The sequence below is a fragment of the Gymnoscopelus microlampas genome, assembly GCF_963454915.1.
Source record: "Gymnoscopelus microlampas genome assembly, chromosome: 5".
NCBI lineage: Eukaryota > Metazoa > Chordata > Actinopteri > Myctophiformes > Myctophidae > Gymnoscopelus > Gymnoscopelus microlampas.
The window spans coordinates 13,099,847-13,123,749 of NC_139942.1; the positions used below are offsets into that span (position 1 = coordinate 13,099,847).

At 39.5% G+C, this 23,903-nt stretch overlaps 1 protein-coding gene and 1 long non-coding RNA gene across 5 annotated transcripts in view; both read right to left on the reverse strand.

Annotated features, from left to right (window-relative positions):
* Positions 1 to 23,903, reverse strand: part of LOC311046270 (uncharacterized protein) — a 249,409-nt gene that overhangs the window by 16,534 nt on the left and 208,972 nt on the right. Inside the window, exons 1-3 of one of the 4 annotated variants that reach the window (XR_014600855.1) lie at positions 13,294 to 13,453; positions 12,967 to 13,065; positions 12,344 to 12,454 (exon numbers count right to left, since the gene is read on the reverse strand). The exons of 2 other annotated variants lie outside the window; for them this stretch is intronic. Coding sequence is in view for 1 of the 2 variants with exons in the window: in XM_084058485.1 (XP_083914611.1) it covers positions 16,833 to 16,854 (22 nt within the window). In the remaining variant the exon portion in view is untranslated. Of the gene's footprint in view, positions 1 to 12,343; positions 12,455 to 12,966; positions 13,066 to 13,293; positions 13,454 to 16,752; positions 16,855 to 23,903 lie in introns of those variants that run through there. One more of the 4 variants, XM_084058485.1, reaches the window with a different exon arrangement.
* Positions 18,012 to 18,528, reverse strand: LOC311046299. Its single transcript, XR_014600862.1, has 3 exons — positions 18,443 to 18,528; positions 18,207 to 18,340; positions 18,012 to 18,127 (listed from the first exon to the last, which is right to left on the reverse strand). It is a non-coding gene; the product is annotated as an uncharacterized lncRNA (long non-coding RNA).

Sequence of the window (23,903 nt, forward strand, 5' to 3'; positions counted from 1 at the left end):
GTGGACTGTTATAGTTGTGTGGATGGTTGATTGTCCAACAGTAACTGAATATATATATATATATATTTTTTTTTAAATGGTATCTTTTGTTGAGTTTTTTATTACATACTACTTATTCTGACCTTTTTGAATCCTGCACCTGACAAATAACCCAAAGTATGAAAAAACTAAAACTAATACAACTAAACTAAAACTAAGCGTTGTCATAAAAATAGAAACTAATAAAAACTTGGAATTAGAAAACAAATTGTCAAAACGAACTAAAACTAAACTATAATGACAAATCCAAAACTATTATAACCTTGTCGCACGCACGCACGCACGCACGCACGCACGCACGCACGCACGCACGCACGCACGCACGCACGCACGCACGCACGCACGCACGCACGCACGCACGCACACACACACACACACACAGACACACACACACACACACACACACACACACACACACACACAGCAGAAACATTTCTGTGATATTGAACCCAACTTCCTCTTCCAGGGTGAGAACAGTCTCCTGAAGGTTTCTTTGCTCGGGGAAAACCCTCTTGTTTTTTTTCCTGATGCTGAGGTTGGATGCTTTGTTTGGAGGTTTTGGTTGAACCACTTGAACCCAGTTTCCCTATTCTGGTGAGAGCATTCTGTCAAAATAGCATATCGACAAGCTAGAGCGTAAACATCAGGGGAGCCTAGAATAGAGCCCTGGGGGGACTCCGGTCAACTAAATATAGTGTTTAAGGTTTTGTTATTTTTAAGCTCTTATTAATCATCACCTCACCACACAAAACACACTGCGGGCGCTTCTCACTTCACCACGCATTGGTGAAACCAACCTAAGTATATCATTGATGTCGGGCAGAAACATCTTATCTCCATATTATAACTTTTTTTTTTTTTTGTAAATTAACCCATTAAAATCTGTCTCATTTTATGCTTTGCCTATCCAAAAATAGCAGATATACAAGCTCATAGCTTGTAGATCTGCTATTTTTGAAAATAATGTATATATATGAGGTTTCCACCCGACAGAGACGATAATATGTGAGTTTATATTGAAGGCTGTGTTTCAACATAGTGGTTATATTATTGTAGACGCATGCAGTCAGTAGCATCAGTCAGTGCACATGCATGCAGTCTTTGAGAGATCCACTCACATGAGCATGTGAGCTGAGCAGAGACACCCATCTTTTTGATTAGAAACTGATAGAGCTGTTATTTTTCCTTATCAACCATATGTATAGATACTTATGCATGGCAGAAACATCACATCAGTATGCATATAAGTACCGGTAACTTTCATCAAAGGCGACAAGAAAAAAACAGACTCAGGACACAGGCAGCCATTGGATGTAATGAAAGTCTATTATTCAGAGAGAGAGAGAGTAATGGAAGGTTACAGTATCAGCAGGTGTTCACGCATCATCGGTCGTCGCCTCTCTCTGCCGTTAAACAGAGAAAGCCCTGGACTTTAACAGCGTCCAGTAACATAAACATATGACATCATTGAAGATACATCAAGCGTCCAGCCGTCAGAGGGGTTATCCTGCTATTGGTGGATAGTGATGATTACGTCGTCGTCAGATGAGGATGATGATGGTAGATGATGAAGATGATGAAGATGGTGTGACAGTTTATCTTTGAACAAACAGCGTCCACATGTCTCGAATAACACGTTGACCTCGGGTCTGACCTGTCACTGGTCAGTGATGACTTCAGTGGCGCTGAAGGAATTGTTAGCAGAGAAGAACATCGAGATACAGTGTTCTCAAAACAACTGATAGCCACAGAACGCCTGTAGCTAGTTTGACCTTGCATAGACAGAGACAGGAGAAATAGGGTACATGACTGAATTTAGGCCAATATGACAGCATTATATTAATTTGACATTTAAAGCAGTTTTAGGGCACTAGACAAATTATGATCAATCAAAATAACTCCATCAAGCCTACATCTTATCATGATTTGGATAGGGTCAAAGGGCAAGCTGATCAGGTCTTGTACCTTGTGACATTATTCAAACCAAATCAGACACAGACAGGCAAACTTAACATTGTGACAGAGATTTCAATGACTTAAGGGCAAAAATAAATGGTTAGTTATTCAGATAACATACACATTTGTACTTCTTCAAAAGGACTGTATAATTTATTCAGATATTAATTCAAAATTGTACTTCTTCAAAAGGACTGTATATAATGGTTATTTATTCAATTAGGAAGCAAAACATGGTTATATTTCATGACATTTTAAGACACCACACAACAAAGTTTTCCCCTTGCAATTTGCAAATAACTTTATTATAATTAAAAAAAATCTCAGCTAATGTACTGTCCCAAACAAACCTTTTCAAAATATGTTTAGATTTGATCAATTTTAGCACCGTTAATGACCCTTAGCCCGTTTCTGTTGATAGAGTGAGAGAAAACTAACCAGTCTGACAAGTTTTCAAATAATCTGACAAGAGACCTACGTCACTTTGTCAAAGACGATTCTGGACACGTTCAGAAAAAGAAAAAGTTACCCTCCTCGTTGTGAAGCTGCGGTCCAGTGCTTTATTTAACAAGTTGACCTGTAGGTCCAAGTATTTGAAAAATGGAACGGTACACTCCTGATACCTGTATTTATTACATCATTTTACACTTTATTTAGGGAAAAACTCACGTGGAATGGTCTTAAAACTCAAGAAATACTTCCCGATTGCATCATGTAGGCATGGGGGCATCAAACATCTATCCAAGACATTAGTTGAAATCTGTAAGATAGATGGAAATCAAATTTACTGTTTGGCATGAGACCTACAGTTGACTATAGTATGAAACAGAGTTTAAAACAGTTTGGAATAAAATTAAAGTTTTAGCCCTGTATGTCACAATTAGCAGGTATTGTGACATTATTGTTGTCCAGGAATTGGATTAATGGAGTGGTTTACATTCTCGTTCTAAAATGAAACAAAGACAAACCAAGCACATTAAACATTGAAATCAAATCATATTTAAATCAAGTATTCATCAAACTCCCCTCTATTTGACACCCATATATCTGTAATATAGTGTGTGTCAGAGGATGAATTTGTTGATGAGAAAGAAAATAAATCAAACTGAAAATCAAGAGAAAAAAATGAAAAAAAAATTCAAACATTTTTTTAAAGTTATAATTAAAATATTTAAAATTAAAATATAACAATGAAAAATGAGGAATAAACATCTTTGTTCTGAAGAGTATATTAGAGTTAGGTAAAGTACACCAAAATAAATGGAAATTAAAACTTTCAAAAAAGAGCAGATCTACCAGCTCAAAAAAATCTTAAGTTAAAATGATGAAATATTTTTCAAAACTTTTAAAATAATTCAAAATGACTTTATAATAAACTTAATATTATAGTTAATTTTTTCCAATATTGATATTAGAACATATTGAATCGTATTAGGGTTAATTTAACTGAGATGGGTTGAATGAAGTTGAACAATGGAGGCTGTAGGGGCAATCGTTGCTAAGCAACGTGGCAGTTAGGATTACGAGAACTAACACTTCCTGTAAGGAATTATGGGTAATGTAGTTTTAGAGACCAGAGTGGTAAACTAATTTTAACTGACTGGAGAATGACTGAAATTTGGACTAAAATTGTTAGAGAACGAGCGAGACAGACAAACGCGCATTCAAACATTCACGCATGCCTGCATAGCTGAATCGCTCACGCACATAGAAAATAGAGAAAGATAAAAACTTTCACTCTCTCTCACTCCCTAGTACCCACACACACCGTAGAAGACAGCACTGGCGGACCCACACAGAGAGAGAGAGATAGAGAGAAAAAAAAACAATCGTTCATTAATACACACAGACATACCGAACATACATATTTCAGCAACAAACTAATTTTGGAATGAGAAATATTTTATCCTGACTGGGCTTAGTATTACTTATTAGTTTAACTTATATTAAAAATATTTAAAAGAATTTAAAACTTAGAATTTAAAACTTAGGATTAAGGCAAAATATATTCACTGGTTCAAAGGAATATAAAATGTATTATTAAGGCATTTAAAACGTATTGTTTAAAGCTCAATATATTAAATGGATGGATGATTTAACATACAGTGGTCAAAATAAAATCGGTCTATGTTCAATATATATATATATATAAAATATAATCGTGTAGGCCCCCCCCACCCGTCAAACAAAGCCCTCAGTGGAGTATCGGACGAATTGGTAGCACGTGCAGGCCCCTACCCGTCACTCATAGTGGAGTATCGGACGAATTGGTAGAACAAGCCCCTACCCGCCCCCCAGGGATGGGTTAGGAGGTGGGGGACACAAATCTATTAATATATCTAGAACATGAAACACTTTGACTGACAAACCTGAAATAGTATATATTCATGTAGGCACCACACAGACAACCCCCTCCCACCTAGTGTAAAACTATTATTAGATAAATCTAATCCATATGTTTATATATATGGTCACGAATACATCGAAACACCCAAGTTTGGATTGTGGGTTATTTCTAGATGCATTTACATAAATATATATATAAATAAAGACAAATAACTGTAAGTAACAGCTGATAGCCAAACATCAGTGTAAAAAAACGTTGAGGATGGATGTGTCTGGTGGTGATCAATATATACAATGGACAAGCCAGAAAATAAAACAACATAAATAAAGACCACTGTATTCTAAATAAGAGGATAATTTATGAGACATTCAGGGAATGTCCTCCCAGGTGATAAAACATTTTTACTTGACTGACTCCCTGGCGGAGCTGTGTTAAACAGTAATTTAAAAACAGGCTGATAATTTATGAGACAAATCGTTCGGTAAAGACAATAAAATAAAATAAAAGGTATACTCATCAGATCAAGGTTCACAGGGAGAAGTTACGTGGAGATCCCAATCACTGGACCATGGTAAAAAATAAAAAGATATACATACCGAATCAATGGTTCGGGGATCCTGACTCCGATGGCTGGACCATGTGGAATTTGAGACATGTGGAGAGTCAAGGGCAAGTCCAAAGGTCCAGCGATCGCGTCCAGGTCCAAAACAAAATAAAATAAAATAAAAAATGTGATACTGTTCAAAGATAACCTTCATCTGAATAGAAGTGATACATCGTTACACCCAAGGCTGGTTCGTTTGATACGTATTAAAACAGGGGAAGCCAGGGGAAGAGAGTCTGACCGTACAGTTCCGGTCAATAGCTCAGTTCCCCTCGTCCACCCTGTTTCAACCATATCCGGCATCGATTTGGACCAATTGATAGAGCTGTTATTTTTCCTTATCAACCATATGTATAGATACTTATGCATGGCAGAAACATCACATCAGTATGTATATAAGTACCGGTAACTTTCATCAAAGGCGACAAGAAAAAACCAGACTCAGGACACAGGCAGCCATTGGATGTAATGAAAGTCTATTATTCAGAGAGAGAGAGTAATGGAAGGTTACAGTATCAGCAGGTTCACGCATCATCGGTCGTCGCCTCTCTCCGCCGTTAAACAGAGAAAGCCCTGGACTTTAACAGCGTCCAGTAACATAAACATATGGCATCATTGAAGATACATCAAGCGTCCAGCCGTCAGAGGGGTTATCCTGCTATTGGTGGATAGTGATGATTACGTCGTCGTCAGATGAGGATGATGATGGTAGATGATGAAGATGATGAAGATGGTGTGACAGTTTATCTTTGAACAAACAGCGTCCACATGTCTCGAATAACACGTTGACCTCGGGTCTGACCTGTCACTGGTCAGTGATGACTTCAGTGGCGCTGAAGGAATTGTTAGCAGAGAAGAACATCGAGATACAGTGTTCTCAAAACAACTGATAGCCACAGAACGCCTGTAGCTAGTTTGACCTTGCATAGACAGAGACAGGAGAAATAGGGTACATGACTGAATTTAGGCCAATATGACAGCATTATATTAATTTGACATTTAAAGCAGTTTTAGGGCACTAGACAAATTATGATCAATCAAAATAACTCCATCAGAAACAATAAGTTCAAAGGTCATTAAAGGGCAAGATCACTTTGGTAGAGGTGTGGGTTGTGTAGTTACCTTGCCATGATGTAACTCGAAAATGTGGACAAGAAATCAAATTGAGAGCAAGCTCTCTTTTTCAGGGAGGCCCTGATAAAATCAGTGACTTGTGGTTATGTGAAGATAGTGAACTGATAATCAGTACGAAGATATTGAAACTAAACCTTACCGAATATTAACAGTCCAATGGCGCCCCCTTGGCGAATTGTTTTAATTTGAAAAGACTAAAGCAGGGATTGGATGTCATGTTAACAACAAGGATGTGACTTTACTGTCACAATAAAAGCTCTCATACAAGGAAAACAAAACTGATTTTCATGTTTTCTTTTTTTACATGAACAGTATGTGGTTGTCAATGTGGGGTTCGGGGACACCCAGGGGGTCCTTGTGGGGGTCCCAGGTGATCCCCAGCTAAATGATTGGTAGCTAAAGGTAGGGTAAGTAATTTTCTTTGGTTAAAATAAGTGTTAATTATATCTATTCTGACCATTGCTATAATAGCAATGATTACTATCACAATATAGAGCTATTTAACACTGTTACTGAACAAACACTCTATAGCATACATGGGCTACTGGCAGCCCGGGGGCCACATGCGGCCCCCACCTTCACTTAAAGGAGAATTTTGGACTAAAGTTTTATTACCTTTTCTATGATGTTATGATATCTTAGGATGAATGGTACAGTAGAACATTTTCATAACTCCACCCCTGGTCCGCCACAGCTTAAAAAGGTGCGCGGATAGGCCTTAGGTTAGATCACATATTTGAATAGCTTTTTTTTTTTTTTTTTGTGAGAGAGATCTGACGTTCATAGTGACAGAACACTGTCCAAAAAAAAAAAGTCTCGCTAGACGAGATTTCAATCTCGTCTAGCGAGACTTCTGTTTTTTTTTTTTTTTTTTTTTGGTTGCATAGTGTTCTGTCACTATGAACATCACATCTCAAAAAAAAAAAAAAAAAAAAAGCTATTAAAATATGTGATCTAATCTAAGGCCTATCCGCTTCAACTAAGTGAGATTCCCCATTCTAGTGAATGAGGCAGCTTAGAGGGCTTTTAAGCTGTGGCGGACCAGGGGTGAAGTTATGAAATTTTTCTACTGTACCATTCATCCTAAGATATCATAACATCATAGAAAAGGTAATAACATTTTAGTCCAAAATTCTCCTTTAATGCGGCCCACAGGTTAATATCTGAATACTGATATATCATTGGACCTCATGCAGCAACCGTTCTTAAGAGGAAATTTCTTCTTAAACCCACTTAAGACGTTTTTAAGAAGATTTTGGTATACTCCAATGTTTTCTTAGCTGTGATCTGTTCTTAGGTAAGAACAGAATCTATGCACACTTTCCTAAGAGGACATTTTTTCTTAGACCCACTTAAGAAGTTTTTAATAAGATTTTGGTATACTCCAATGTTTTCTTAGCTGTGATCTGTTCTCGGGGTAAGAACAGAATCTACACACACTGAAGAGCACTCTTAGGGTGGCCTTTGCGTTCTTAAGTGTGACATGTTTGTGCAAAAATAATTAATTCTTGAAGTTTCTTCAATTCTACAGTTGTATAATATAGGATTTAAATTACAATAATATGTTTTATCATATCTTTAGAGCAAAAAAGGTTCTCAAAGTGTGGTCTGGGGACCCCCAGGGGTTCCACAGCAAACGAGGAACAGTTTAATCACTTTAACCCTATTTTATACTTTGTTTGAAAATAGCCGATCTACAAGCTCACAACGCGTCCCATTACCATAGACTGTAAAAAATTAATGGACAAAGCCACTCCCATGCTTTCTACAGACCGAAAATGAAGTCGATTGTTCCAAGACTGTGGGTCCGCCATGTTTCAATAGCGCGTCATATTGCGTCATATCCTGCAGAATGCGACCAGACCATTATTGGTTGGGTAGCTTGTCAATCAAGAGCGGGGGCGGGGAATGAATGCTATTGGAGCTTGTCAATCAAATCATCCCGCCCCTCCTAGAGAATAGCCTACTTTATCGTCAATTTTAAAATAAATGGGACCATAATTTAGCAAAACGCATATCCTGATGATTGAAAGGAGACTTTAAACTAGCGACTGGAAGCATATAGAATTTATGACAATTTTTATTATGGTAAGAAAATCTAGTCTAAAGTTTGTCAAAAAACCCATTCACTTGCGTTTTCTTTCTGACACCGCAGGGTAAAACAGCGCCACTCTGGCCATTCATAAGCTTCCGTGTTGGCCTCATCGTAAATATCCAAGCCTTGCCCCTTGCCCATTACTGGCCATTTTGAGCTTGTAGATGGGCTATTTTCGAAACATTTTGATAAATCTTGAAAACATTTCCCTAGCAGAAAATATTTTCAGGTGGGGGTCTGCAGCCAAATGCATGTCAATTTGAGGGTCCTTGACATGAAAATGTTTGAGAACAACTGCTTTAGAGTTTTCAACGGGTCTGAAATTACAATTTAACCCAAACGGACCCGGTTGAGTTGAAGCCCAAGCCCCATACCCACCCTCATCGCCCCCCCATACCCCCCATATCCCCGACATTCGCCACCCCCCCCATTTTCCCGTCCCCATCGTACCTGAGACCCCCCCATACCCACCCGTCACACCCATCCCCATACCCCCCACACAGCCCCCTACACCCCTCCTTGCACCACCATATCACCCACCACACCCCTATTTCCATTACATACCAAGCAGCTGCTACCTTAAAGACCCTCCATTTTCACCCACCAGCTTTCAGTAATAAAATGTTTTATATCTACTACCGATGTACCGATTTGCATGATTTTTGGATAAAATAAAGGAGTTATACACAAATTCCTTTGTTCCCGTTTGGAACAAAATGCCTCACATCATGAATACAGCGTGCAATTTCCGTGAAATTTTGCACACACATTCTCACCAGCAGGCAGAGGAAGTACCACTTGATTTTTTTCAAATCAGCCTCATGGTGGCGCTATTCCTGTTTTTACATATAACTACACCAATCTGTGTAAAACATTGTATGCGCACTCCCTAGAGGCTCAGCATTTTTCACATCTGCCTTTTATAGCGCCACCAGGAGGCCGACTTATGTAAAACACATTTTTTGATATTAAGCCTTTGAATTTTCTCTAAATTTCACCTAAATCGGTACACATGATCTCTATAGTCGTGTGATCAAGACAGATCTGTTAGATTTTTCATTTTCCATCCTGATTGGCTCGCAGGAGTGACCCGTTTTGAACAAAATGCCGCAAATCATGAACGCAGCGTCCGACAGTGAAACGTTGCAAACACATTCGCGCTACGTTGAGGAACAAATGCCACCCTTTTAACATTACCCTATTATAGCGCCACCAGGAGGCCGAATTTTGCATTTTTGCAAATTTATATTACTAACAGTTTTGTCCAAACATCATGCAAATCGGGACACATTATCTTTATAGTCAAGTGATCAAGACGGTTCCGTCCGATTTTTCATATTCCATCCTGATTGGCGAATTCCAAACAATGTAGGCCCACAATAACCTACATGACCTCGGAGACCTGTGCTCTGAGGAGCACTTTTTCGAGTTCATAATAATTTGCACCAGCAGGGGAAATGTGCGCTGAACCTAAGAGATATTTTTACTCCACTTAAATATAATGGGAAGTAAAGTGATATTTGTATCTGATCTTGAGTAGAATACACCAATTTAAACGCATAAACATTGATGTTGCAGATACATTTTATTGGAGAGTAGGAACAGCAAGGTGTTTTTTCACAATACAGTACATTTGCACATAATGTGAAGTTTGTCTAAGCTAACCTAACAACACCTATAAAGTTGTTTATTAACTCCATGGTTGCCTCAACCAATTTGGTAAACAATTGAAAAAGCTGTGTCCGTCACCTTGCAGGCTACTGCTGCAGCCTGGTGGCCAGAGAAAAACAGGTTATTTTCTATGAAAAACTCTAAAATACCATTACAACTACCAAAAAAGTTGTTTAAGTACCCACAACAACAAAGCAGCATGCTAGACTGCAGTGGTAGTGAGACACAGATGCGAGATAACCTTTGTGGGCTAGTCTCATGTAGCCAACTATTCCACAATCTCCGAATACTATAGAGTTTGGAACTACTACTACACCTCCCGAAATCCGAGACAGGAAGCTGTCATCTGTTCATCATTTCCGTTCAGTTCATTTCAATATCTTAAAATATCTTTACATTTAATTTTAATATTTCCATTTCTGCTAAGCAGCAAACTATATATTATGCTTTTTATTTATATTAGGATAAATCTGTGTGACTGTAAAGACGAAACGGAAGTGGGGAGGAGGCTTCACATCCGCTTTATCGCTTGATCATTTTTAGAGCTTCTGTTGCTCCAGACTGTATGACATGTAAAATGTAACAAATGGCTGTTATATTCATGTTATTCACAGGCTCCCTATAACCAAATAATGAAAATATTGATATAAATTGTAATTTCTACAAGGCATAATTTGTAGAATTACATGGCAGACAAACCAAAGCAAACATTTAAACTATTGCATGAAAACACACCCATAATTTAGCTGTACCAACACACCAGCTAACTAATACATTGTGAAAATGATAATTTCAGCCAAGAACTATTTCACAGATCCAAAAGTTAGGTTTACCACATTCTTTGTCGTACCATCCTTTATCATCTCCATTCCAAAACACAATGCAGTCCTCTTCTCCTTTGTCGCTATCAGGCTCATCATCGTGCCAGTACCTGGAGAAGTAGGAACATTTCAAAAAAGATATGTCCTTTTTTTCTTTTTTTATCATGAGCTCAAATTATATTCTAGATCATCATCATCCGTTTTTACATCTGGAGAGTCCCGTACAGGACAGGCTCCAGACGCGCCTCCTCAGGAGATATTAGACATTAGATACAAATTCACTGGATAATGGAATAGACATACAAGTATAGTTTTAGTGACAGTGTGGCACGTTTGTATTTGATAATGCCATTTAGAAAAAAGCATCAAAGATGTGAAATGTAGTGAAAATGTTAGTTGAAATGAAGAAGAGACTAGAAAAAGTGCTCCTCGGAGCACAGGTCTCCGCCAGGTCAGGTACGTTATTGTGGCCTCCTGGTGGCGCTATAATAGGCCAATGTGAAAAGGGTGCCATTTATTCTTAGGTCGTGCACGGCAACTGCATTCATGATTTGAGGCATTTTGTTCCAAAAATGTGTTTTGCTAAATTAGACCTGCTGGTGGCGCTATAACAGGGCAATGTGAAAAAGGGTGGCATTTCTTCCTCGGCCTAGTGGGAATGTGTGTGTGCAATTTTATGGAAATGGCAAGCTGCGTTCATGATTTGAGGCAGTTTGTTCAAAACGGACCAATCCTGCAAACTTTGGATGGCAACCTTACTCAATGAGGATGGAATATGGGAAATCGGACAGATCAGGGTTGATCACATGACTATAGAGATACTGTGTACCGATTTACATGAGGTTTGGTTAAAAACTGTAGGAGTAATGGGAAAAAATGGGTTTTGCACAAATCGGCCTCCTGGTGGCGCTATAACAGGCCCATGTGAAAAATTTGAGGCAGAGGTTCTGAATTGGCATCCAGGGAGTGTGTGTGCACAGTTTCGCCGCGACCGGGCCAACGGTGCCAGAGATTAGCTGGTAACACACGGACACACGGACACACGGACACACGGACGGAGGGTAAAACATACTCTCTCGCCATGCCTTTCGGCCTGGCGGAGACAAAAATGAAGGTAAAGTCTTACGTAGGTGTGGTCAGTAGGGTTCCGTCTACCCACTTCCAGACTCGTTCTTCGTCTCTGTCAGTCAAACCCAGCCACATGTTCTGGTATCTGCCAGCAACTCTCTCAACAAAGTCCTGGACAGAAAATATGCTGGTTACTGAAGTACAAACTGTACAACAGATAGATTACAACACACACACACACACGCACGCACGCACGCACGCACGCACACACACACACACACACACACACACACACACACACACACACACACACACACACACACACACACACACACACACACACACACACACACACACACACACTCACTCACCTGTTTTTCTTTGCTGTTTACGACCATCAGATCAGATTTTCTGACTCTACAGTATTGTCTGCCCTCATCCCAGCTTTTCTTCTCAGTAGAGACGTAATAACACACGCCACCATCAAATGTAAATCCACATGAGTCTAACAACAAAATAATACAGTTAGCAACTGTTTGCTCATATTAATGGCAAATGATGAACAATATGATGAAACAATGAAGGAAAACAGGTGATGTCTCACTGACCACAGAGCCTCCTCTTCAGGTCATCTCGTTCTTCAGTTACGTTGTTATATCGGAACTGTAGCTGTTCTAGGTCTTTGACCAGGTTGTTTTTCTCTGTAATCTTTTCAGAATCTGCAAGAAGGGGAATCAAAAAAGAAAACTGCTAAGCTTTACATCCAACTTTGTTCTGATAATAGATCTACTTGGACCTCCCATCTACAGTTTGGGCCAAATGCGTCTACAACCTACATCTCTGTATCTGTCAGTTCTTGTCCCTTATATACCCATATATGGGCATGCCCCCTTTTGTTCCCATATGGAGCTGACTGATTTATTTGCGCCTGATGCTATGACAACACATTGAGGTTAGACAACACACTCCATATTTGGGCGTAGCTGCATTGGAAACTCCTTATATGGTTATGGCTGAGTCATAGTGACATGAGCGTGAAGACGTGGCCTTCACGCTATATCCACATATCTTCACGATATGTCCATATACATAAGGCCATGCCAATATCTGGGCACATACTGATATAGGGGCATAAAAGGGACACAAGTAGACTGACAGATACAGAGATCTCTGATTATTCTGACCCAAATATGAAAACAATTTAAGATAGTGTTTATAGAATGATACTCACACTTTATGGCCAGACCAATGATGACAGCCAATAGAAGACTCAGCAGCACCAGACACACTGCAGCAGCTCTGGAATGATTGTTCTTTGACTGATCAGAGCCTGAAAAACAATAGACAAACCTATGAGGATACTACAGATGGTTTTAACAAGTTATGATGCTTTATGACAGAGAACAAGTAATTTAAGTTCTTAATTGACAAAAATAATATAACACCATGAATGTAGTAGAGTGGCTTGAAACTAAACTTGTCAGTTCTTCCTTTGATGTGTCAAAATTATTGTGGTGTGCCAGATGTGTTAGTGAATCATTGTAGGATTTATTTGTACCTTCATTCTGCTCCTGTGCTGTGTTCCTCTGCACAGCATCCTGCTGTGTTCCAGGGACAAGTTCAAGGTCGTCTGCAGTGACATAGATATCCACTATCCTCTCCTCCCTCTCTCCTCTGTCTTCTCTCTCTCCTCTCTCCTCCATCTCCTGCTCCCCCTCTCCTCGGCTTTATCTGACCTTCTTTGTCAGGTCTGGTATGGCGTACACGTCCTCACTCACAAAAGAGGAAGTTGACATGTTGGGCGTAACGTGCATTTTAGATTAATTAGCCATGTCCTTAAAACTTCACACGCACAGGTTTCCGAAACGTTGAGAGAGGTCTAGGGTTGTTCCCTTCTGCTGTTGTGCGTTATAAAAGTACTGTAGAGTGCAGTGTGCAATTTCCGTGAATTTTCACACACACATTCCCACTAGGCCGAGGAAGAAATGCCACCCTTTTCACATTGGCCCGTTATAGCCACCAGCAGGTCTAATTTAACAAAAAAAAACATTTTTGGAACAAAATGCCTCAAATCATGAATGCAGTGTCCGATTGCCGTGAAAGGCCTAGGAACAAATGGCACCCTCTTCACATTGGCCTATTATAGCGCCACCATGAGGCCACAATAACCTACCTTACCTGGTAGAGACCTGTGCTCTGAGGAGAACTTTTTCTAGTTATCATTATTACTATTTTTTTTTTAGACAGCGATGATATGTAAACAGATTCTGTTTCTGCACGAAACAGTGTTGCATCTTTGGTGAAATTGAACAATCATAGAAAACGTGTTTTAATGGAATTGACCGACTGCATGAAGAGCACCATTGTATTTTCATTTTTTTCTCTCTCTTTTTCTAAGAAGAAAAAGTACAACAGAGGAACTTTCCACTTTTAAAATAACTCTTAGTGTCATCTTCAACAGGATGTGGTCTATCTTATGCTGCAGGCCTGAACAATATGCTCATATGAGGAGGGGGGGTGGTGGTTTAATGTACTGTAGAAACTGGCTTCAGTGTCTCTGTCACAGTGGTGGTGGCAGTGAGTTCACACCTCCTCCCCATCGCCTCCACCCTCCTGGGCCCTCCTGGTCGAGGGGGAGAAGGAGGCTCATCCTCCTCAACCACTTTCTCGCCTTTCTGTCTCATATACTGTTATAAACTTCTGTGTAACACATAGATTAGTTTTATTTGTATTATTCTCTATTAATAGGCGTGCATTGTATCATATAACATATACAAGCATGGTTACCTCGATATAATGAGCATCATTACAGTTTCACTGAATATTATAAGTTAAAACATGATAAAAAAATGACCAATTCTTAAGCCTGTTTGTGTCGAATGTTAAATGTAACCAGATCATTTTGTATGAAATGATAATGTCATTGATAACATTGTGGGACTATTGATTTCAGATGTTGGTCCGTGGCCAAATACACTTGTTTTTGCGCGCGTGCGGGGCGCATCAAAGGAATCTTGCCTAGAGCGGCGATCAACGCTCCACCAGCCCTGCTGTCTGTCTGTCTGTCTGTCTGTCTGTCTGTCTGTCTGTCTGTCTGTCTGTCTGTCTGTCTGTCTGTCTGTCTGTCTGACTGACTGACTGACTGACTGACATTTAACTATGGAAGTGTGAAGAATGGACCTGTAAGGTTCATGCTGTGTACATGTACATGTATACTGCAGTGCTGAAGGCATTTGCCAACATTTAAGAATGTAAAGATTGTACGAAGATGGAGAAAGCAAAACATTAAATGTTTAAAAAACATTTGATTATATATGTCTAAAGTCAAATATACAACATTATGCTTTTAACAAGCACAAATACACATACATGTGATTCTTCTGCAGGATTTAAACAATGATTTTTGTCATGGGGTATTTAATACACAGCTGCATATTTGTGCCATAGAGCAGCGATTCCCAAACTATGGGCTGGGGCCCACTGGTAGGCCGTCAGGATATTGAAAAATGGGCCCCCAAATGATGGTTGGTTATATAATACACAACTTTAGTTTTTGTCCAGTTTTTTTTATGATTCTGTTGTGCTATGGCCTTTTGTGATTTCCAGCATCATGTACTGTATCATTGAAGATGAGTCCTCCTGACCTCAATGTATTTCTGAGAAAAATAAATAGTTTGAATGAATGAAAAATAATTGCCAAAACAGTAAGAATTTATTGATAATACAACATTTATATTAAAAATAATTATGGGGATTTTTTTTATTTTTTAAAACCTTGAACGTGATCCAATCTGGAACAAATCGATTGATTGATCATTAAAATAAACATGCTCTGAAAATGCATATGGCCCACCCATCTGACCACTTAACACAGCAGCTGAATGGCTGCCGAGTTAAGTGGTCGAACTGGTTGGCCGCGAACACTTTAGAGATTTTAAAGTGGGAATGGCTGCCATAGAGAGAATTGAGTGTTATGATCATCATGGTAATTTTATTTTCACAGGTTTGGATGTCAAGACTTAACGTTGTTCTCTGAATGTTATTCGTTCGCAATCAAAGCTGATTCAGACAATATATAGAACATCACCAAACCCAGTACTATTCATTTTTTAAATAAGAATGTCAACTCCCTGTTGATTTTACTATTTGAAAATCCGGATCTGTGGGTCCAGTCAGGGTTTTCTTCTTAATGAAACATAGCATTCATCCTGTAGTGCTCTATCCACTGGACCAGTTCATATCAACATCCAGAGAGACAGTGATGTTTTTTTTTTCTTCTGATAAAATGTATCAGTCCATTCATTCATAATGATTTGCACCAGCAGGGGAAATGTGCACTGAACCTAACATATTTCTATTCCACTTACATATACTGTCTGGGAAGTAAAGTAACACATTCTTATCTGATCTTGAGTATAATATACCAATGTAAAATGCATACACATTGATGTTGCAGATACATTTTATTGGACTCAGAGAACACAGACTATTACATTGAGTATAGGAACAGAAAGGTGTTTTTGTCACAGTACATTGCACTTGTCATGCTAAGCTAACCTAACAAAACCAGAACCTAAAAAGTTGTTTATTAACTTCATTGTTGTCTTAACCAAAGGTTTTTTTAATTATTATTGACAAAGATAGGCTGTGTCCTTCACCGTGCATGCTACTGCTGCAGCCTTGTTGCCAGAGAAAACTCTAAAGACAAACTCTAAAATACCATTACATCTACCAAAAAATCTTGAAGTACCCACAACAAAGCAGCATGCTAGACTGCAGTGGTAGTGAGAGACAGCTGCGAGATAACCTTTGTGGGCTAGTCTCGCGTAGCCAACTATTCCACTATCTCCGAATACTATAGAGTCTGGAACTACTACTACACCTCCCGAAATCCGAGAGCTGTCATCTGTTCGTCATTTACGTTCACGAAAATATATCTTAAAATAACTATTTATTATATTTTAATTTCCATTTCTGCTATTCAGCAAACTATTATGCTTAGATGATTTTGATTTGGTTAGTATAAAACTGCGCGACTGTAAAGACGAAACGGAAGTGGGGAGGAGGCTTCACATCCGCTTTATCGCTTGATCATTTTCAGAGCTTCCGTTGCTCCAGACTGTATGATTTTGAGGCAGTTAGGATCGCAAGACTATTTGTGGGCTGTTATACATACTGTATATGAACATGGTATTAAAATGTAACAGATGGCTGTTAGAATCATGTTATTCACAACAGGCTCCCCTTTAACTAAATAAAAATATTGATATCAATTGTAATTTCTACAAGGCATATTGGGTAGAATTACAAGGCAGACAAACCAAAGCAAACATATAAACTACTACATGAAAACACACCCATAATTTAGCTGTACCAACACACCAGCTAACTAATTGTGAAAAAGGTGATTTCAGCACAGAACTCTTTCACAGATCCAATGGTTATTTTCATTACATGTTATGTCGTACCATCCTTTATCATATCCATTATAAAACACAATGCAGACTTCTTTTCCATCGCGATTAGGCTCACCACTCCTCCAGTACCTAAAGAGGTAACATTTAATACATGACTATATATATATATATATATATATATATATATATATATATATATATATATATATATGTGTGTGTGTGTGTGTGTGTGTGTGTGTGTGTGTGTGTGTGTGTGTGTGTGTGTGTGTGTGTGTGGGGGTGTGTGTGTATATGTGTGTGTGTGTGTGTATGTATGTATGTATGTATGTATGTATGTATGTATGTATGTATGTATGTATGTATGTATGTATGTATGTATGTATGTATGTATGTATGTATGTATGTATATGGAAGTCCATAGGTCCAAACATTTTAAATGTGGATTTTATTTATTTCATTGTGGTATTTATTTATTTTTTATTTTTGGACCTATGGACTTCCATATATCTCTGCTGTTAGGAGGTTTTGTTCATCATTGATACAGCTGAATGGACCTCCAAGCTCACAATGAGGTTGGAGGTCAAAAAGGGGTCGAGCCTGGAGTCAGCTAAACCAGCTAACTCCAACCCCCTTTGCTGGAGTTTAGCAGAAAGTTTCCAATGGAGTTAGCTGGTTTTGTCAGAAGCACTTTTTAATACTTTTCATTGGTTCAATATTTGTATACCAACACACAGACGTAAAGGGTGTTCAATTGCACTAATTTATGGGAAAAAATGCAAAAGAGGAAAAATGGAGTTAGCTGGTTCCTGCCAGACAGAAACGATGTGTATGTATGTGTGTATGTATGAATGTAGTGTCTTACGTTGGTGTGGTCAGTGGCGTTCCATCTACCCACTTCCAGACTCCTTCTTCCTCTCTGTTAGTCAAACCCAGCCACCTGTTCTGGTATGTGCCAGCAACTCTCTCAACAATGTCCTGGACAGAAAAGATGCTGGTTACTGAACAGATAGACACACGCACACGCACACGCACACGCACACACACACATACACACCTGTTTTTCTTCGCTGTTTATGACCATGAGATCTGATTGTCTGTCTCTACAGTATTGTCTGCTCTCTGCCCAGGTTTTCCTCTCAGTAGAGACGTAATAATACGCACCACCATCAAATGTAAATCCATATGATTCTATCAACAAAATAATACAGTTAGCAACTGTTTGCTCATATTAATGGCAGACGATGAACAACATGATGAAACAATGAAGGAAAACAGTGATGTCTCACTGACCACAGAGCCTCCTCTTCAGGTCATCTCGTTCTTCAGTTACGTTGTTATATCGTAACTGTAGCTGTTCTAGGTCTTTGACCAGGTTGTTTTTCTCTGTAATCTTTTCAGAATCTGCAAGAAGGGAAAAAGAAAAAAGAAAACTGTTAACACATTGTGTGCCAAAAACGGTCCGGACCGTTTTTGAGAATCCAAACGTGGAGTGCCTGAACTTTTTTGACCCAATTTTATTTTTATACGTGGGGCCCACGTGGGGCGCTAAAACAAAACTTTGGGATCATCCAAGGAGTTTCTGAGAAGGATAGGCCGGATGTGGATCCATGTCAAAAATCCTTCCGGTCGGCCTTTCCAATGTTAACTCCTTGACTAAAAGCTTAATATCTCCATTTCTTTTTAACGTGGTGGAAGCGAGCCGTTTTCGATCGGCGATCACACTGCAATGGAGGATCGCGTTGGAAATATTACTGTTCCAGGCGTTAGTCGGGACCCTCCGCCGTCTCGCACGCATGCTTGTTTACATGCACTTCCGCGTTGGTTCTTCTACAGCACGAAACGTATCAACGAAAGTGGATGGAAGAATAGCAGGCACTGAACGTATAATATTTTAATAAACCTCTGGCACCCGATGTGTTAAGCTTCACATCCAACTTTGTTCTGATAATACATCTACGTGGCCCTCACGTTCGGGCCAAATGTGGCTCTCACACCAACGCTGCACCGCTGATCTGACCAATATGCCCTATATGGAGATCTCTGTATCTGTCAGTCCTTGTCCCTTAAATACCCATATATGGGCATGCCCCCTTTTGTGTCATATACTGTATGGAGCTGACTGATTTGTTTGCGCCTGATGCTATGATGACACATTGAGGTTAGAAACACACTCCATATTTGGGCGTAGCTGCATTGGAAATTGGATTGGATTAATTAAACAAAATGGTCTGGTGTGGTTATAGCAACGCAACAACATTTTATTTGTATTTGATAATAAGCTTAACTGGCAACTGGCAACACCATTTATTGACACAATGAATTAACAGTTACACGTTTGTGGATTACAGTAAAATTGTAATAACAATCACATTCACAATCACTTAATTCAGACGTGCCCGGTGCGTCCGTGTCCACTCTGCAGCCGCACTGAGGCGCTCATAATGTTGGACACTACACCCTACGTTTGCTTCATACGCTCTAGCCTTTGATTGCCTTTCAATAAAACCATATTTGATAAACATAAGTATCACCTTCATGTTACTGATTATAGAGAATGTTATATTATTGTAATCCGTTCTTTACTTCATGCGCAATGGATTAACCAAATCCAATCCAATGAATTTGGCATAGCGGGTGGCTTTAGAATCCGCTATGCGCTTTCCCAAACGTGTGTGGGCAAGATGGCAATTTATTTTAGGGATAAAGCAACAACATGCCCACGGCCACACCTCCAGGCGCAAATAATGTTGACTGCATAATGTATAGCGGGTAGTGCGGCCGTAAGATACCGTTCAGGGACAGTGCCAGCTGCCTTGTGCGTAATTAACGGGTAGCGGGTAGTGCGAATGGGTAAGGTGCCGCCCAAGATAGGGCCCTTCAAATGTGAGGGCCAAAGTATTCCAATTAACAGCCATCAACACTACATTAATGACATAAATATAACATGTAAAGAGAGTGTTTATAGAAGGACACTAACACTTTATGACCAGACCAATGATGACAGCCAATAGAAGACTCAGCAGCACCAGACACACTGCAGCAGCTCTGGAATGATTGTTCTTTGACTGATCAGAGCCTGAAAAACACAAGACAAACCTATGAGGATACTACAGATGGTTTTAACACGTTATGATGCTTTATGACAGAGAACAAGTCAATTAAGTTCTTAATTGACACAAATAATATAACACCATGAATGTATAAAGAGTGGCTTGAAACTAAACTTGTAGCATTTGTTTGTACCTTCATTCTGCTCCTGTGCTGTGTTCTTCTGCAAAGCATCCTGCTGTGTCCCAGGGTCAAGGTCAAGGTCGTCTGCAGTGACATAGATGTCTACTATCCTCTCTTCTCTCTCTCCTCTCTCCTCCATCTCCTGCTCCCTCTCTCCTCGGCCATATCTGACCTTCTTTGTCAGGTCTGGTATGGTGTACACGTCCTCACTCATTCTGGTTCATCTTCAAACTACATTCGTTTGTGCAACTTGTTGGAGAACAGAAGTCACAAAAGAGAAGTTGACATGTTGGGCCATGTCCTGAAAACACACACAGGTTTCAGAAACGCTGAGAGAGGTCTAGGGCTGTTTCCTTCTGCTGTTATAAAAGTTATATTATACTTATTTGAGAGTTTTGGTGACTTCATTTGCTACTGTATGACATCCATAATTAGTCTTTTTTATTTATTTATTTTACTTTTGAGTTGAGAAGTTTCCTTGTTTCTTGATCATCAGGAGGGGAACATAGACATAAAAAACAACACGTTCTCCTATGAAAGCAGTTGGGCCTACACATGCATGTGTCTGCATGCATGGCTTGGCATAGCCTATCCTTAATTGCTTTAAAGAGGTTAGACAAAATGGAACAAATGTCATGTTGTGAGCAACTGTCACAGGATATGCTCACCACACTGCTGTGTGGTGAGCATTTCATCAGCAACGATCTTGGTAAATTCACAGCTATTTATAGAACAGACTGTGAATGACTGTGTCTTTGTTCATGTTATTGCAAGTTGTAGGACATTAGGCCTTATAATAGCAAAGATGCCCCAACAATGGCGTTCAAATGACTGTATAAACAACACAATGTCATTACAAAACAGTCAAACAGCACATATAATAAGTTCAGTATCGCCTCATGCAATGTTCTGGTCATCAGTGTTGCCATGTCCACTTATTATAAGCGACTTTGGGCTTGTTTTTCTGTAAAAGTAGCTTGTAAATATTGGTAGTTGCATGTTGCAGTCTTTTGGGCTTGTTTCCAAAGTGTAAGTTGCTTGTTTTGGGCCTGCTGTATATGTATGTATGTATTTGTTTACTCTGCACACCCCCATCTGAAATAATTTTCTGTCAGGGACCCCCATGTTAAAATGTTTCAAAAATATAATGTCCAAATAGTTTTCAGTGTGGCTGCTGATGCCATCAACAAATGGAAAATCCAAGTAATTACTCTCTCCGCACTCTCACACACACACACACACACACACACACACACACACACACACACACACACACACACACACACACACACACACACACACACACACACACACACACACACACACACACACACGCACATGCACACACATAAAACACTATAATTCTGTAAATGTTTCCTACTAAAGGGACAAGTGTTTTTCTTATTTTTCTTCTCCTTTGCTCGAATGTTTTATTAAGCAAATCTGATTGAATTGCCTTCTAGTTGAAATGTGTTTTACAGATAAAAAAAATGCCTTTCCTATAGTTTCAGGTCAAGAAAAAAGTTTTTCTTTTTCTGTTTCAAACCGATCAACAAAGCGACGTCCCGGTATGGGGGATTTTCTGACAGTTGCTTAGGGAAAGCACAGCGACACCATCAGCAGCTATCAGTCTATTAAAGGCATGGAGTTGTTCACAGATCACGATCTACAAACTAAACTCGTTCTTTGTTTGGCAAAGCAGCAGCATGTAATTCTGCCTGACTGTCTTCCAGTACAGGAAGGTAGACAGGTATTTTACGTGTTGATCATAACGTCTTACACCGCAGGGATCCCAAGCTCGACACACGCAGATTAAACACGACGACGGGATGAGTCCGAGTGATTTAAAGGAATGTCGAGGCAGTGGTGTAAAGTACATTTACTCAAGTTACCTAAGTACAATTTTGAGGTATTTATGTTACTTCTTCAGTATGTCCAATTTTCAATACTTTTACTTCTACTCCAACTACTACTCAAACTACAACTAGCCTATTTAGTTACTAGTTACTTTACAGATTTACATTATTATCACAAAACATATTAACCACTTCAGCCCTATTTCGGCCATTTGAAAATAGCCCGTCTACAAGCTCGCAATGCGCTGTGTGATGGATGCATTGTGAGCTTGTAGATCTGCTATTTTCAAAATATGTTTAATACATTTTGAACTTGTGAAATGGAACATTCTGCACAATGGGTACTTTTGCTTTAGGTACTTTAAGTATATTTTGACACCGATACTTAAGTAAAACAATGTGAGTACTTCTTCCATCACTGGCTGACAGTGTCACAACTGGTTTGATACTGTATCCTTCTGAGAGAAGCTGATAAACAGAGTAAAAGACACGCATGCGGGGGGGGGGGGGGGGGGGGGGGGGGCGCCAAATCTTTGTGTGATAGGGACTACTAGACCCCATCTGAAAAGAATAGGCTCTATGCACAGCAGTCAATTGGGCCTTAACCCTACTTCCTTCACAGGTGTGGTAAACTAGCCCTACACCACACAGGTCTTACCAATTATACTGATTAAGGCTCTGTTCCATTCAGTGTAGCACAGTGCAGGGCAGGAATTTCAGGGATGCCATGAAGGTCATGGCCGCCGTCGAACCCACAGTTTGGCCTTCTGCCCTTCAAAAAATGATCTGCCCTGAGGCCACAGTGGCCTGCCCTTGATGCCCCATCCACACTGCCCCCAGCTATGAAGACTTGTCCTGTATTCTTCACAGCAGTGGTGGAAAAAGTACTCAAATATTTTACTTAAGTAAAAGTATCAATACTGCAATGTAGAAGTACTTTGTTACAAGTAAAAGTCTGGAATTCAAAATTCCAGAAAATTTAATTTTAGTAAAAGTACAAAAGTATTGGTATCAAAATGTACTTAAAGTACCAAAAGTAAAAGTACTAAAAAATAAATAAAATAGCAAATCTACAACGCGTCGCACCACGACGTGTTGTGAGCTTGTAGATCAGCTAATTTCAAATAGCTTAGGTATAAAATAGGGCCAAAGTGGTTCATGTATGTTTTATAACGTAAAAATGTGTATCTGCAAACTGTGCAAAGTAGGCTAACTAGTACGTTTTCAAATAAATGTAGTGGAGTAAAAGTACCATATTTGGATTTAAGATGTAGTGGAGTAGAAGTGAAACTATTGGAAATTGGAATTACTCAAGTAAAGTACAAATAACTCAAAGTTGTACTTAAGTGCAGTACTTAAGTAAATGTACTTAGTTACTTACCACCACTGCTTCACAGACATGAACCGTTTGATGCCCTGCGCACTACCCACACCTGTCTGCCTTCCACCCCTCCCTCCCTATCTTCATCTACTCCTCCTCCCTCTCCCCCACCCTCTCTATCCCACTTCTCTCCCCTCTCCTCTAAAGAGGTCCTTCTCCTTGTTACCTCTAGTCGCCCCACCTCATGCTCCCTGGACCCGGTCCCATCCCCTCTGCTGCAGTCCTCTGCACCTGAACTCCTTCCCTTCTTAACCCACCTTATTAACACCTCCCTGACGTCTGG